Source organism: Phyllobates terribilis, unplaced genomic scaffold (assembly GCF_046119375.1).
Source record: "Phyllobates terribilis strain yellow unplaced genomic scaffold, ASM4611937v1 Scaffold_36__1_contigs__length_13169755, whole genome shotgun sequence".
NCBI lineage: Eukaryota > Metazoa > Chordata > Amphibia > Anura > Dendrobatidae > Phyllobates > Phyllobates terribilis.
The window spans coordinates 7,565,544-7,582,208 of record NW_027362796.1 but is presented as its reverse complement, the minus strand read 5'-3'; the positions used below and the strand labels follow the sequence as shown (position 1 = coordinate 7,582,208).

Below are 16,665 nucleotides of genomic sequence, written 5' to 3'. Positions count from 1 at the left end.
ATCAAAGATGTCGCCCAAAGAGTGGACCAATGGAAGGGTTGGTCTTTGAGCCTGAGGGAAAGGGTTGACCTGTGCAAAGCTTTCCTGCTCCCCTTGCTAATCTACCTGGGCAGCGTCTGTGTCTTGCCAAAGCCTCTCTGGACACGGGTCTACAGTCTGTTCTTCCAGATGTTATGGGGGAATAGACTGAACCTAGTCAAGCGGGAGGTCACTTACCGCACAAGGAGACTAGGGTGGTTGGATATGGTGAACCCCGTGGTGTTCCTAGTGAACACCTTCTTGAAAGTTAACGTGGCAAACCTCTGGAAGGAGAGGGCTCCTCCATGGGTATTATCCTGCAAGGGATGGTTTTAGCCATCAATCTTCAGGGGGAAGATTGAAAGATCCTCGCACACTGCATGGGCATCTCCCGGCTTATGTTATCCTGGTTCTCAAAATGATCCACCGGTGGGGTCTGGGAATATGGGGAGTGAGGTCCCTCCCGAGGAAACTCCTTGATAGGAGGGTCTTGCTTTCTCATTTTCAGAGTCCATTGGTCCTCAAGAACTGCCCAAGTCGGGATCTGGAGGTTGGGTTGAGTTTGTTAAATTCTAGCAGGATCCCCAAGAAGTACTGGGACTTGACTTGGTGCTGCTTCCAAGGTAAGCTGTGTGTAAGGGGCAATTTGAAGTACAGGAGCTCCGAGGAATTGCCCCCTGTGAGGCTTGTGCTAACATGCTGGAAAGCATGGAGCACTTCCTGCTTCATTGTCGCTTTAATACAGAGGTGTACAACAGGGCAGGAGATCCATTGGTTGGTCACGGCTGGCTACTCTGTCCTATGCCGGGTGGGCCTATGGAGCGTTCGGAGACCATGGGAGAAGGTACCGAACCACTTTATTCATAATAAGTGTAGTGGTCAAGTATTCCACGTGGAAAGCACGAGTTTTAGTTTTGACGCAGAGTAAAATCCTAAGTGCAGATGAAGTTTGTAGGAACATCCTAGGTGACCTGGTGAAGGTACGTTCTCTGGAGTATGAAAGACTGGCTTCCCAGAGGGCGGCCCGTCTCTGGAGGGGCTTTTCCTTCAGGGTGCCTTAGTCCGGTAGTACTCCTATATCCAGGTGGTGGGCTGATGTCTTTTGTTTTGTATTTATGTCTCCTGAATAGGTTTGCAAGCATCGAACTTGAGCCTTGTGAGAATGTAGGTTGCCTTTGCCCTGGCCTCTGCTCAACTTGGTATGGCAGATGCTACAGCCTACAATGTTTTTCTCTGAAGGACTTTCAGAAAAAAAAATTCCACACAGCAGCTGAACACCCCCTTACCCTGACTTGGCGGACAGCGGGGGTGCTCTTGGGAACAGTTGACCCAGTTCTCACTCTGGGCAAACCATGACCCCTTGGTGCCTGTGTTGGTGCTACATATCCATCTTCCTCTGTGTTGCTGTCATGGCTACGCATGCCAATGGTCCAGGTCGGATCAGTGGACTCATCATCGACTACCTCGTCTTCCATCTCATCCTCCTTCCCAGTTGACATTGTAGGCTGACCTGATAGCAACTGTGTCTCATCATCATCAGCCTCCACCTCTGGAGACAAAAAATAATGTTCCGCCAAGTGTCTTTCTTCTGGCCATAGGTCCTCAAATACATAAGCATCAATGCACGCCACCTCCTCTTGTCCCTCTTCAATGCTGCACAGTGATAGTCCAGAGCCAACCAAAGGATACATACCAAACAGATCCTCGGAGTGGCCAAGCTTGGGGTCATATGTCTCCTGTGACTGATAATGGTTGGAGGAAGGAGAACCAGCTTCAGGATTGGATGGGCCAGTCTTCTGTGTATCCACAGTAGACTGTGTGGTCGTGGAAGATTTGTTGTTGCCTGACAAATGCTTAGAGGCCTTTTCTGCTATCTGCTCTCTTTTCAGAATCTGCTCTCACTCTTGTGGCTTCCACACACGTTTACGTTCCAGACTGGGAAATTTTTCCAGGAACATAGTGGATGCATCAAGCTGCTTCTGACCTGACACAGACTGAGTGCCTTCTCACGCACCATTGACACATCCCTTAACAACAGACTTTTTTGGCATTTTGGGTTTTGTTGACAGATTTTCAGATGTTGATGGCACAAGTCAAGCTAGCTGTCACAGCCAAAATAGTGGTTCAAATGGCCTGGTGCGTGCTTTGTTGCAGGCAGTAGGAAATGTTTGGACTACTGCTTTGTGTAGGGCACAAAACACTTTTTTTAGTGGACTAATATGGACAGAAGGTAGGCTCTGACCCCTAAAACAGCAGGGAAGACAGACTGGTGCTAAAAAAAAAAAAAAAAAAAAAGGCAGCACAAAATGCTACTTCTGTGTGTGCTGGCAAAATATTGCTTTGCCTCTGACAGGAGCTGTTTTAATATGGACACTGGTAGAACGCTACTTAATACACTCCCTACCTAATACACAATCTCTCCCTCCTTGTACTCTGACTTTGTTGTGTGTCTTCAGCTCTGAAAAGAGCTATTTTTTTGAAGGTATTATGGAGCTAGTGAGCGGCTCCTTTAAACACAGAACTAGCATACACTGCAGGTAGCCCTTAAAAGGGCTTTTGTTTTATCAAGAGGCCTAAACACTCTCCCTAGCAGCTCAGCAATCTCTCCGCATGCTTATAGAATGCAGGCTCCAGATGCAATGTGCACAAAATGGCGACGACAGGGCTTGAATAGACCCTATGAAGCTGGGTGGCCAGCCAATCACAGTAATGCCACAACCAAGATGTCTGAAGCATTACTGTGAATGGTTATGAAGCCCAGAATGTTTAGTGGCTGCAAAGGAGGCGCCAAAACTGCAGAGCAGGACATTCGAATATAGCGAGGCGAACACAAATGCTCGCAATATAACAAGTAACCTGAACACTGTACTATCCGTGCGTATAGCGAATACACTCACTCATCACTAATGATCAGCTCTAATCCAGCCATCTCCACCATTCTCATTATACAAGTACAAACCATACAACTCTGGTGGATAAAACAAGACCGAACACAAGACCTTCACAGCCGTATACACATCACAGGAGAGATCTCATGACACCTTCTCTCCATCTACCTGATGATCCTGAGGAACATTGAGATCTTCTTGTTTACAGTCCTGTGGAAGAAGAGGATGTGGACATCTCTCTGGTGTTGTCCTCTTACTGGATAGATCTAGAGGAAGCACATACAGGGACTGAATTCATTCTTTACATATAGACAATTAAAGGCTGTGTGTATTCAGTCCTGTCTATTACCCGGTGATGTGAGGGGCTGGGGAACCTCCATCTTGACGTCCTTGTACAGATCTTTGTGTCCTTCTAAATACTCCCACTCCTCCATGGAGAAATAGACAGCGACATCCTGACATCTTATAGGAACCTGACACATACAATGATAGTTATCCCTCCAATCCCTTCATAGCTTTACTATAAAATGTCCCAGCATTCCTCATTCCTAGCAGTGCCACCTCTCCAGTAAGCAGCTCAATCATCTTGTAGGTGAGTTCTAGGATCTTCTGGTCATTGATGTCCTCATGTATCAGGTGGTGAGGTGGATGCTCCGTGATTGGGCTCAGGGGTCTTCTCCATCCCTCAGACACAGGGTCCTGACAGCGTTCACTAGAGGTCTTCTTCACTACTGTGTAATCCTGATTATGGAGAGACACATTCATAAATCTCACTACGAATATTTCCAGAGTCCTCACCTCTCCAGTTCTGTCTGTTATTTCCATACATAAGAATGATGTAATGTGACGTCATCAGAATCTCTCACCTCTCCAGTAACCCAGAAGAGGATCTCTAGGGTGAGGTGCATTATTTTCTCAGCCATCTTGTCTGTGTCCATATTCATCTTTGATGCGTAATTCTGGAAAATTCTCTTATATAGAAGATATTCACTGAGAGGATCCGATATTGTAGAGACCTGAATGTGAAGTTGAGCAGATGTAACGGCACAAAAACCCTGTGTAATAATACAATTACTGGAGATAATAAGGGAAACATTTGAGGAGATTTATGTTTTACAGTATCTAGTTTTCTTCTTTACATCTACTAATAAAGCCTATATATTTTAGGCCACAGACAACAAGTAGTTTCTTCCTCAGAATCTGCAAGTGAATACCTTTCCCATAGACTCATCTTCCTTATTGCTAATTCTAATCTCATTTACCAACACTGGAATCGGCATTAGCAATACTGCAGGAGATATTGATTACACGTGATATGAGAAATAACTACTTTATGATTAAGACAAAATCTTCATCTTCCACTACGGCTCTAGATACATATTTGGCCAGAGTCTGTCACTGACTACATCACAACCGGCCGTCTATATGTTTCCCGTCTTCACCGGACTGTCATCTTCTATCACGTTAGATCTCAGGTCTGATTCACACTTCGAAGTTTGAGGCATTTATAAAAGCTTGTTTGTAAGACCACAAAGACAGGAGTTATTTGATACCAAAATTTCCATGTACAGTGTTTTATGGGGTTTCAAAACAAAGTGTGAATATCAAATTGAAATCATTGCTGTTGAGATTTTGTGCAAATTTCAACGCCTCCTCCTGTGTGCCTCCCCATATCAGGAGGAGTTCGTCGATAAATCGACCGTACCATATGATTTTTTGGGCTGTAAATATTGCTCTCAAGGTAAATGTGTTGCTCCTCCCATTTGGACATTAATCCAATGACGGTGAAAATTTGCTGCCCATACTTACTCCCCTCCTTTGTAAGAAAAAAAAAAAAATTTGATTGTCAAAGCAGAAATAATTATGATCCAGAAGAAATTTAACTGACATGTTAATGAAATCTTTTATTTCTACTGTATACGTGCTATAGGTATCCAAGTAATAGCTCAGGCTAGTTAATGCTACACTGTGTGGTATGGATGAATATAGAGCTACACATGTGGTCAAAATTGTTAGTACCCCTCGTTTAACCCCTTACTGGCCTGGGGTATATGAGTACGCCCCAGGCCATCACCCCCAGTTCAGCACGGGCTTCGGCGTTGAGCCCGCACTGAACCGGGCACATTTCAGCTGATTCTTACAGCTGACATGTGCCCGCAACAGCCTCGGGTGGAATCGCGATCCACCCGCGGCTGTTAACCAGTTAAATGCCGCTGTCAATCTCAGACAGCGGCATTTAAAAGGGCCGCGCCGGAAGTGTGTCACTTACCAAGCCCATTGGTGACCCCGTCATGTAATCGCGGGTCACTGATGGGTGGGCATGGCAACCCAGGGTCTGCAGCAGACACCAGTGGTTGTCATGAAAAGATTGCCATAAGTGCCACCTAGTGGTCGGCGCTAATAGCACAGGAGCATTTCTGCTACATAGAGGTGATCTGCTCATCGCCTCTATGTAGCAGAGACAATCAGACAGTTGCTGCTTCTAGTCTCCTATAGAGACTATAGAAGCAAGCAAGAAGTGTAAAAAAATGTTTTTAAAAATATAAAAAGTTTAAATCACCCCCCTTTTGCCCCATTCAAAATAAAATAATAAAAAATAAACCCCACACACACATATTTGGTATCGCCGCGTTCAGAATCGCCCGATCTATCAATATAAAAAAATAATTAATCCGATCGGTAAACGGCTTAACAAGAAAAAAATTCCAAAAGCCAGAATTACGCTTTTTTGGTCGCCGCAACATTGCAATAAAATGCAATTATGGGCGATCAAAACATCGGATCTACCCCAAAATGGTATCAATAAAAACGTCAGGCAAAAAATAAGCCCTCGCCCGGCCCCAGATCCCGAAAAATGGAGACGCTACGGGTCTCGGAAAATTGCGCCTTTTTTTTTTGGAATTTGGAATTTCACTACTTAAATAAAAAAGAACCTATACATGTTTGGTGTCTACTAGTGTTGAGCGAACATGCTCGACACTGCTCGGTACTCGCCCAAGCATCACACTACTCGGGATGTTCGGCGAGCACCGAGCATTTCCGGGTTACTCGGGCGGGAGCTCGGGTCTCCGCCCAGCATGTTTGGCGCTCTTTACAGAGCCAATGAACATGCAGGGATTGCCAGCCAGTCACTGTAATGCCGCAGCCATGTTGTTTGTGGGCATTACAGTGATTGGCTGGCCGCACAACGTCACCTCGAGTATTTAAAACCGGGCGCTGCCATCTTGGACACAGACGCCCGGAATTAGCTAGTGTAGGGAAAGTGCTGCTGAGCTAGGGAGAGATTTATACTGCAAAATAGTTAGTGTAGGGTCTCTAAAGGCTGCCAGATCAAACAAACAGTCCTTCTCAGGACTAATATCCATCTCAGATATCAGGCAGGCAGGCTGTATAGGAGACGGAGTGGTTATACCAGCTGCATTACAGTCCTGTGTGCTCCTGTTGCTGAAATTTCTGGACTTAGCTCCAGGTCTCGGGGGGCCAGGAAAAATCCTTTTTTCTCATCTAAATCCTCTTTTTTTTCCCTCCTTCACACTGTACAAATACCCGTCTTATTAACCTTTTGGTGTCCCCCCCCAAAAAAAAAAAGTGTGTCTGTGACAGTTCAGACACAAATATATCTGTTTAAAAGAGTCTGGTGTAGGCCAGAGAAACAGAAGTGTGGTTTTGCAGTTCCACAGTTCAAACCTCTGTATTATCCACTTTTGGGCCATTTTTACATAAAAAAAAAAACGTTTGAGTGTGTCGCACACTGTTCAGCCGCAAGTATATATATTTAAAAAGGTCTGGTATACACCAGTAAATTATAACTGTTGTTTTGCCGTTCCATGGTAAAAAATCTCTATTATCCAGCTTTTGGTATTTTTTCCGTTAAGAAAAACAGTAACGGTTCCTCCCTGATTGTTCAGATTGTTTAAAAGAGTCGGGTGTAGGCCAGAGAAATAGAACTGTGGTTTTCCTCTTCCACGGTTGTAATCTACTTTTTATTACCCTTTTTCCATTGATAGGTGAAAATGTGCCACAACCAACAGCCACATCTTCTCACTCCCAGTTCTTGACCGAATTACTAGGGAAACACAGAACAACACCAGTATTGCGACCTGATCAGTGTGAACAGGTTATTAATTGGATAGCAGATAATACTTCCAGTTACCTGGCCACCACCAGCTAAGGTCGGTCTTCCACACGGTCAAATGTTAGTCGCCGTGAGTCTCGACCGCATACTCCTCCTCACCCTGATGCTCCTTCCTCCCACCATGCCGAGTGTCGTCAGACAGCAACTGATCCCACACTGGGACACTCTGAAGAGCTGTTCACTGGTCCATTTCCAGATTTGTGCCCCTTGCCTGCTCCGCTTGAAGTTGTGGAATGGGAGATCCCATTTAGCGATGCCCAAATATTTGAACAGCCACGGCCACAGGAAGTCGACGCTGGCAATTTGTCACAAGAGGTGGACGATGACGAGACAATTGCCAGGAAGTGAGGAGGAGGATCGTGGTGCGCAAGTGGAAGAGGAGGAGGTGGTGGATGATCTAGTAACTGACCCAACGTGGCAGGAGGACATGCAGAGCGAGGCCAGCAGCACACAGGGTGAGGGAGGCAGAGTACCCCAACAGGCAGGAAGAAGCAGTGTGGTGGCCGCATACAGAAGGCAAGCAACAGTTCCCCATAACACCAACATAAAGGACGTTGCCAGTACAACCTGTAGGTCTTCCAGAGTCTGGAATTTTTTTAAAGACTCTGCTGATAACCCCAAAAAAGCCATTTGTACCACCTGCCAGGCCAGCATCAGCAGGGGTGACAAAACTACCCCTCTGACCACCACCAGCATGATCAGGCACATGGCAGCAAAGCACCCGACTTTGTGGGGTGAACCCCAGGGTCCACGACCAGTGTCAGCGGGTGTCACCACTGCTTCTTCCACTGTTGTGCGTGCAATAGAACCCCCTGTTGTGTGTGCAAGGCAATCCCCTGTCCATACTGCATGCAAAGATGCCCCCTACTCTCAGTCTTCACTTGTTATGGCAGTTTCTCAAGAAACAGCATCAACATCCACGTCCCACCGCAGCGTTCAATTGTCCATATCCCAGACCTTTGAACGAAAGCGGAAATTCGCAGCCAACGCCCCACAGGCCACAGTCCTAAATTTGCACATTTCACGACTGCTTGCGTTGGAAATGCTGCCTGTTAAGCTGGTGGAGACGGAATCCTTCCGCAACCTTATGGCGGTGGCCGTCCCTCGGTACTCGGTCCCCAGCCGACACTATATTGCCCGGTGTGCCATCCCCGCAATACACAAGCACGTGTCCCAAAACATCTGCCGTGCCCTGAACAACGCAGTTACTGGGAGAGTCCACCTGAAAACGGACACGTGGACAAATGCTTGTGGCCAGGGACGGTACATCTCCCTGATGGCATACTGGGTAAACATAGTGGAAGCCGGGACCCAGTCGGATCTTGGGACGGAACACATCCTCCCCACACCGAGGATTGCGGGCCCTATGTCAGTCAGAGTTGCCCCCACAGTGTACAGCTCCTGCGCTTCATCATCCTCCTCCTCCTCATGTTCAGCCTCCATCTCAGATATCACCACATCAGTTACAAGCTGGAAGCACTGCAGTACTGCCTCCGCCAAGCGGCAACAGGCTGTGCTGAAACTCATAAGCTTAGGTGAGAAACCTCAAACTGCTTGTGAGTTGTGGACAGCTGTGAAAGAGCAGGCAGATCTGTGGCCGAGACCGCTGAACCTACATCCAGGCATGGTCGTGTGTGACAATGGCAGTAACCTGGTGGCGGCTCTGAGGTGAGGCGAGATCACACACGTACCATGCCTGGCTCATGTGCTTAACCTCGTGGTTCCACGGTTTCTTAAATCGTACCCAGAGTTGCCAGATCTGCTCGTCAAAGTACGCCGCCTGTCAGCTCATTTTCGCAAGTCAGCTAAAACTTCCGCCGCCCTTGCTGTATTGCAGCAGCGTTAGCAGCTTCCGGCACACCGACTGGTGTGTGATGTCCCCACACGTTGGAACTCTACCCTCCACATGTTGCAAAGGATTTGTGAGCAGAAGAGAGCAGTTGTGGAGTACCAGCTGCAACAAGGCCGTCGATATTCAGGTCAGACTCCACACATAAGACCTCAGGAGTGGACCTGGATGTCTGACATATGTATCATCCTAGAAAGAGAAATCTGACAGATTTGGGCAGTAAATATGTAATACACTTATTATATATGTTATATTCCATTGTATTGTATCACCCACCTCGGACCAAACAATGACATGCATAAAAGGGGAAGAGCGAGAACTCAAAAAATTGGTGATCCATCACAATTGTATATAAAAGGTATAAATTTTATTAGAACATCACAATTGGGGTGAATAAACACATACAAAGTCACACTGTGGATTAAAATGATGCACACAGTGGAGACAGAAATTTCATACAACTATGATTGTCATGAGATGTACAATAATCAGATTACCAATATTCATAGTGTAGTAGGTATTCCTAACATGGTAGGCATCTGTTCACATTGCCCTGCACACTAATGCTATGAAACATATATCACATTACAGTACTTAATATAAATCATGTCTATCACATATATCACATTACAATAATCAGCCTGTGGGCAGGTGGATATCACCATATACAGCAGGAATTACCTCAGAATAGACTGTCACGTGCGCACCAACCCCGACGCGCGTTTCGGCGACCAGCCTTTGTTTATTCACCCCAATTGTGATGTTCTAATAAAATTTATACCTTTATATACAATTGTGATGGATCATCAATTTTTTGAGTTCTCGCTCTTCCCCTTTTATATATGTACCATCCTGACAAACTTTGAGGAGTCCACCAAGATGGTGAGTGGCGATGACGCCATCATTAGCGTCAGCATCCCACTTGTCTGTCTTTTGCAACGCTCTCTGCAGAGAATTAAAGAGGAGGCATTGCAGCCAGAGTATGATGAGATGGATCAAGAAGCTGTAGCGGGCGATTACACACAGCCCAGCCTCATCTCATCCCAATGTGCATTGGGGGACAATGAGGGAGAGGAGGAGGAGGAAGAACAGGAGCTGGTATCATGCGCTGTAGATGGTAGTACCTGTACAACTGTCATACCGTCGGTTCAGCGTGGGTGGCCTGAGGACAGGGGGAGGAGGAGGAGGAGAGCATGGTCAGTCGTCAACTTGGTGAGGTCACGGAAGTCTTGCCCGTTACCAGTCTGGCAAGCATGGCTGACTTTATGTTACGCTGCCTTAACTGTGACCCTCGCGTTGTCAAAATGTTGGGTGACAGTCATTACTGGTTGGCGACACTTTTAGACCCCCGCTACAAGGAGAACAAGGAGAACTTTTACTCTCTTATTCCTGAGGAGAGGTCTACAAAAATGGGGCAGTACCAGAAGGCCCTTGCTGCAGAACTGTTAAAAAAATTCCCATCTGAACACGCTAGCGGCAGAGGTCACAGTTCGTTGCCCAACCAAGGCGTACATGCGAGAGAGAAGCAACTCCAATCCAGCAGAGGCAGGGGAACACTGTCAACATTCTGGGACAGTTTTCTCAGACCCTCCCTTCGGACAGACCCTGAGGCGCGGGGTACTCTCACAAGGAGTGGAAAGTTTCAAAAGATGGTGAGGGAGTACCTTGCCGACCGTACCAGCGTCCTCCGTGATTCCTCTGTGCCTTTTAATTATTGGGTATCCAAGCTGGACACTTGGAATGAACTTGATCTGTACGCCTTGGAGGTCCTGGCCTGCCCTGCCACTAGCGTGTTATCGGAGCGTGTTTTTAGTGCAGCTGGGGGAATTATAACTGATAAGCGTACTCGCCTGTCAACTAACAATACTGACAAGCTGACCCTTATCAAAATGAACAAGGGCTGGATTGGGCCAGACTTCTCATCACCACCAAATGACAGCAGAGTAACATAAAGTCAAATCCACGGTGTTATTTCGGGAGGTGTATTCTCATGCACCACTTCACACCCACACATGGGTATACGCTTCCTCATTTCAGCTGTTTTTTGCTCTTCTCCTTATCCTCAGCCTCCACCACCACTATACCACCAGGGTGACAGTGGTCCGTGTTGCCAGCATTGCGAGTTCCTCCGTCCTAATTTTTGGCAGCTTTTGTTTGGAAGGCATAAGCAAATACTATGGAAGACCCACTCCCCAATAATGGGAATAATATTTTTAAGATGCTGTACTGTATGGCTCTTGTAAGGGGCATTAAAACCGTCTTGTTAAGCTACTGCGACCTCCACCACTCTTCCATGGGGCATTAAAACAGTCTTGTTAAGCTACTGTGACCTCCACCACTCTTCCAAGGGGCATTCATATTGTGTTTATATTCCACTGCGACCTTCACCACTCTTCCAAGGGGCATTAAAACCGTCTTGTTAAGCTACTGTGACCTCCACCACTCTTCCATGGGGCATTAAAACCGTCTTTTTAAGCTACTGTGACCTCCACCACTTTTCCAAGGGGCATTAAAACCGTCTTGTTAAGCTACTGTGACCTCCACCACTCTTCCATGGGGCATTAAAACCGTCTTGTTAAGCTACTGTGACCTCCACGTCTCTTCCACGGGGCATTGATATTGTCTTTTTATTCCACTGCGACCTCCACCACTCTTCCAAGGGGCATTGATATTGTCTTTTTATTCCACTGCGACCTCCACCACTTTTCCAAGGGGCATTAAAACCGTCTTGTTAAGCTACTGTGACCTCCACGTCTCTTCCACGGGGCATTGATATTGTGTTTTTATTCCACTGCGACCTCCACCACTCTTCCAAGGGGCATTGATATTGTCTTTTTATTCCACTGTAACCTCCACCACTTTTCCAAGGGGCATTAAAACCATCTTGTTAAGCTACTGTGACCTCCACGTCTCTTCAAAGGGGCATTAAAAGCGTCTTGTTAAACCACTCTGAACTCCACAGCTCTTCCAAGGGGCATTGAAATGTTGTTTTTAATTACCTCTAACCTCCACGACTCTTCCAACGTGCATTGCATTTCCTCCTAATTTTAGTCAGCTTTTGCTTTTCAATGCAAAGGCGAAAACTAAGGGAGACCCACTCCCCAATAATGGGTAGAAGGTTTTTAGCATGCTGTAATCCACGTGTTTCAAGGGGCATTGCAGTTCCTCATAATTTTTGGAAAGCCTTCCATGCACTGCTTAGGCCAACAGTGTACAGGAGACCCAGTTGCTATAAATGGCAAAAACGGTTTAGTTAAGGCCCTCTGACCTCCATGTCACTTCAAAGGGGCATTGGAGTGCCTCGAAATTTTTGGTAGGCAATGGGCATTGCACTCACTGTATGCCCTATAACTGTGTAGCCGAACAGCTCAGTTTGTTACAGAAACATATCCTACAAGACATGTGTGGTTGACTGGCCTGATATTGATGTGAATGGTCCCTGTTCGTCCTGCTCTTTCTCCTTTGCCACCACCTCATCCATCATTTATCACCTGAAGCTTTGTTTTAACGGGAGTCATAGAACTGGGATAGTAGCAGGAAAACATCCAGCAATCCTCGGAGGAGGTAAGATATGCGCCAAAACGCTGACCACCTCAGGCCTAGCCGCTGCTACATACATGCGCTTGCATTCCAAGAAAACAAAGCAGATGCTAACTTCTATCATCATCATGCTCCTCACCTTGGCACTCTCAACTCCTCTGATGGAGAAGCAAGGGCCCACAGGAGGAGTCGGGTTCTCTGGTGGGCTCGTCCAATGCGGCCCTAAAGCAGGCCAGTCTAAGAAAAGTGTGTGGGTCGGTAACAGGAGAAATAGGGGCGGCTGGGGACCGTTTATGGTCAGTGAGATGGACCATCCCTGGCCACATTCACTTGTCCACTTGTTTGTGGTTAGGCTGTCCTTCCCACTAAATGCACTGGGGAGGGCACAGGTAATGTTTTGGTATGCGCTTTTGTGTATAAGGCGCACCGGGACAAATAGGGGCGGCTGGGGACCGTGTGTGGACACCCGGCCGCGGGGCGGCTGGGGCCTGAGTGTGGACACCCGGCCGCCAGGCGGCTGGGGACTGAGTATGGATAAAAGGGCCGCTGACGCAGCCATGACATGGTGGCCGGTGTCTGTCTCCACATGCCTAAAAGGCCCAATTTCAAGTGCAAGCAAGCTAGCAGTATGGTATTGCAGCATGCGAGTGGGTGGGTGGTTGGCTGCATATTTGTGCTTGCATTGCAAGGAATGTGGGAGGTACAACTGAACACTGCCCTGGGACAAGGACTTGCACGGGGATAGTTGCAAGTCTGCATCTTCTGATGCGGCAAGGATGACTTCTGATGGGCACACTTTTAGGCAGTGACATGGGTGTCAGAGATGCTTCCAGGGGTCTTCTCCATGCTGTTCCCATGTCTTTTCAGCACTGTATGCATGTGTCACACAGCACATGGCCAGATAAGGTTGTAAAATGTTAAAATGACATTTCCCGGTGAATGCATTTGTCACGGTTGAAAGCAATGCAAAAGTGCAAAAACGCATGAAAAATGCTACTTGTGAACATAGCCCAAGGTGTGGAGGAGTATTTTTGTCTTTGGTTATTTATTTTACCTTATACACAAGTCTTTACCCTGGAAAGGAAATTCCTTAACATATTTCACAGGAAAACCGTTTGAGTTTAGTTTTTGAACGTTTTATTGTGAGCCCGTAAAAGTGGCTTAATACCTCTGACCACGTTATTGACAGCAGTGACCTGGGGGTCAGAAATGCTTCCAGGGACGATCCCCTTGCTGCCCCCCTGTCTTTTGAGCACGGTCACTATCGTTTTGGTCACTTTTTAGGCTTTCTACAGACTGCCGGGGGTGCCGCCGCAAAAAATGCTCGGGTCTCCCATAGACTAACATTGGGCTCGTTGCTCGGGTCGAGTACCCGAGTATCACGGTGAGCTCGGCCCGAGCTTCAAGCACCCGAGCATTTTAGTGCTCGCTCAACACTAGTGTCTATGAACTCATAATGACCTGGAGAATAAGAATGGCAGGTCAGTTTTAGCATTCAGTGAATGTGGAAAGAAAAAAAAGAAAAAACAACTGTGGAATTGCATTTTTTTTGCAATTTCACCTCACTTGGAATTTTTTTCCCTGTTTTCCAGTACACAATAGGGTCAAACTAGTAATGGTGTTTAAAAGTACAACTCGTTCCCAAAAAAATAAGCCCTCACATGGCCATATTGACCGGTCATGAAGGGGTTAATGAAAGAAAAACCCACAATGGTCACAGAAGTAACTTGAATCTGACAAAAGTAATAAATTAAAAATCTCTGAAAATGAAAGTCAGACATTGTTGTTCAACCCTGCTTCCACAGAATTAAAAAAAATTAAACTCATGAAATAGGCCTGGACAGAAATGATGGTACTCTTCACTTATTATTTTGTTGAACAACCTTTTGAGGCAATCACTGCAATCAAACGATTCCTGTAACTGTCAATGAGACTCCTGCACCTCTCGACAGGTATTTTGGCCACTCCTCATGAGCAAACTGCTCCAGTTGTCTCATGTTTGAAGGTTGCCTTTCCCAGACGGCATGTTTCAGCTCTTTCCAAAGATGCTCAATAGGATTTAGGTCAGGGCTCATAGAAGGCCACTTCAGAATAGTCCAATGTTTTCCTCTTAGCCATTCTTGGGTGTTTTTAGCTGTGTGTTTTGGGTCATTATCCTGTTGCAAGACACATGACCTGCGACTGAGACCAAGCTTTCTGACACTGGACAGCACATTTCTCTCTAAAATCCCTTGATAGTCTTGAGATTTCATTGTACCCTGCACAGATTCAAGACACCCTGTGCCAGATGCAGCAAAGCAGCCCCAGAACATAACAGAGCCTCCTCCATGTTTCACAGTAGGGACAGTGTTCTTTTCTTGATATGCTTCATTTTTTCGTCTGTGAGTATAGAGCTGATGTGCCTTGCCAAAAAGTTCATTTTTTGTCTTATCTATCCATAGGACATTCTCCCAGAAACTTTGTGGCCTGTCAACATGTAGGTAATAGTAGAGAAGATATCTGGCACCACCTCTGCTTTAAATACACTTTTCCTTCAATATGGTGAAACTCCTGGATATATGGTGGTGCATGTCCAAGTGAACAATCAAGTAGTGCAAATGCAGAAATAAAGGTAGCACTCACCAGTGGTTCCAAGGATGTCCTTTATTTGTACTCACAGTACATATTAACTAGCGGCATCGGACGGAGATTCCTGAGGGTGTGTGGGGGAGTGAGAGAGAGGACGATGGCCGTTTCGCTCCCTTCCGGAGCTTCAAAGGGTTCGCTAGTTAATATGTACTGTGAGTACAAATAAAGGACATCCCTGGAACCACTGGTGAGTGCTACCTTTATTTCTGCTTTTGCACTACTTGATTGTCAACATGTAGTTTGGCAAATTCCAGTCTGGTTTTTTTTATGATTTTTTTTTTTTTTAACAATGGTGTTCTCCTTGATTGTCTCCCATGAAGTCCACTTTGGATCAAACAACGACGGATGGGCCAATCTGACACTGATGTTCCTTGAGCTTGAAGTTCACCTTTAATCTATTTAGAAGTTATCCTGGGCTCTTTTGTTACCATTTGTATTATCCGTCTCTTTGATTTGTCATAAATTTTCCTATGCTTGTCAACTCTTTCCTTTGCTTCCTCTAGTCCATGTTGAATGTGGTGCACAACATGTCACCAAACAGCACAGTGAGTATCTGTAGCCCTATATACAGGCCCACTGACTGATTACAAGATTGTAGACACCAGTGATGCTAATTAGTGGACACAACTTGATTTAATATGTCCCTTTTGTCACATTATTTTCAGGGGTACCATCATTTCTGTCCAGGCCTATTTCAAGAGTTTAATTTTTTTCAAAATTCTGTGGAAGCAGGGTTGAAAAGCAATGTCTGACTTTCATTTGTTCATTTTCATAGATTTTTAATTTATTATTACTTTTGTCAAATTCAAGTTATTTCTGTGACCTTTGTGGGTTTTTCTTTCATTAAACGAGGGGTACTAACAATTTTGACCACGTGGGTATAACATCGCATGATAGCCAGTGATAATTTTCTTGCTATAGAAAAATCTTCAAATACAGTAGCCACAAATTTAGAGTCCCTAATGTAGCTGGGAATTTCGTGCACTAGTGGTTGAAGATAGAAATCTATCCACACACCCAGTCTCTAAGTCTCTAACCTAAGCCCGCTACTATTGGTCTGAGTGGTGGTGGAAATATGTTTTTGTGGATCTTAGGAAATTGATATATAGGTATGAAAGGTTGTTCCACATAGAGCTGTTCCGCAAGTTTTTTTTATCCAAGGCTCCTGTACTCAATCCTTCTTGTAGCAATATATATAATTCCATATTGAAATCATTGGTGGGGTCTCTGGTTAGTTCCAAATACACATCCGTGTTTCTTTTTTCTTAAATCAATCAAATTGAGCTTGAGCTAAATAGATTTTAATACCACTATTGTGCCCCACTTGTCTGCTTGTCGCACTGTCAAATTCATATTAGTTTTGAGTTCCTTCAGGGCAATTTTTTCTTTTCTAGTTAGATTGTTATTTTTATTTCCCTTATGAGTGATTTCATTTTTTTAGAGAAACCAAATCGTTTTCAATAAGATCCTGAAAGTGGTCTAAAACCATGGAACGTGATTGAAGTGGATTAAAGGATGGATTTCCCCTATGAAACAGACTATTCAGAGAGGTATCAGACTTCATAGATTCCCTCTCCAATGATTTCAATTATAATAACACCTTTTGT

The 16,665-nt window shown here is 45.6% G+C and overlaps 1 protein-coding gene across 1 annotated transcript in view; it reads right to left on the bottom strand.

Annotated features, from left to right (window-relative positions):
- Nucleotides 1-16,665, bottom strand: part of LOC141182817 (uncharacterized) — an 81,006-nt gene that overhangs the window by 9,485 nt on the left and 54,856 nt on the right. The window contains exons 3-6 of the mRNA XM_073660937.1: nt 3,773-3,922; nt 3,468-3,647; nt 3,256-3,379; nt 3,075-3,172 (exon numbers count right to left, since the gene is read on the bottom strand). Coding sequence (XP_073517038.1) covers nt 3,075-3,172; nt 3,256-3,379; nt 3,468-3,647; nt 3,773-3,922 — 552 coding nt within the window. The remainder of the gene's footprint in view (nt 1-3,074; nt 3,173-3,255; nt 3,380-3,467; nt 3,648-3,772; nt 3,923-16,665) is intronic.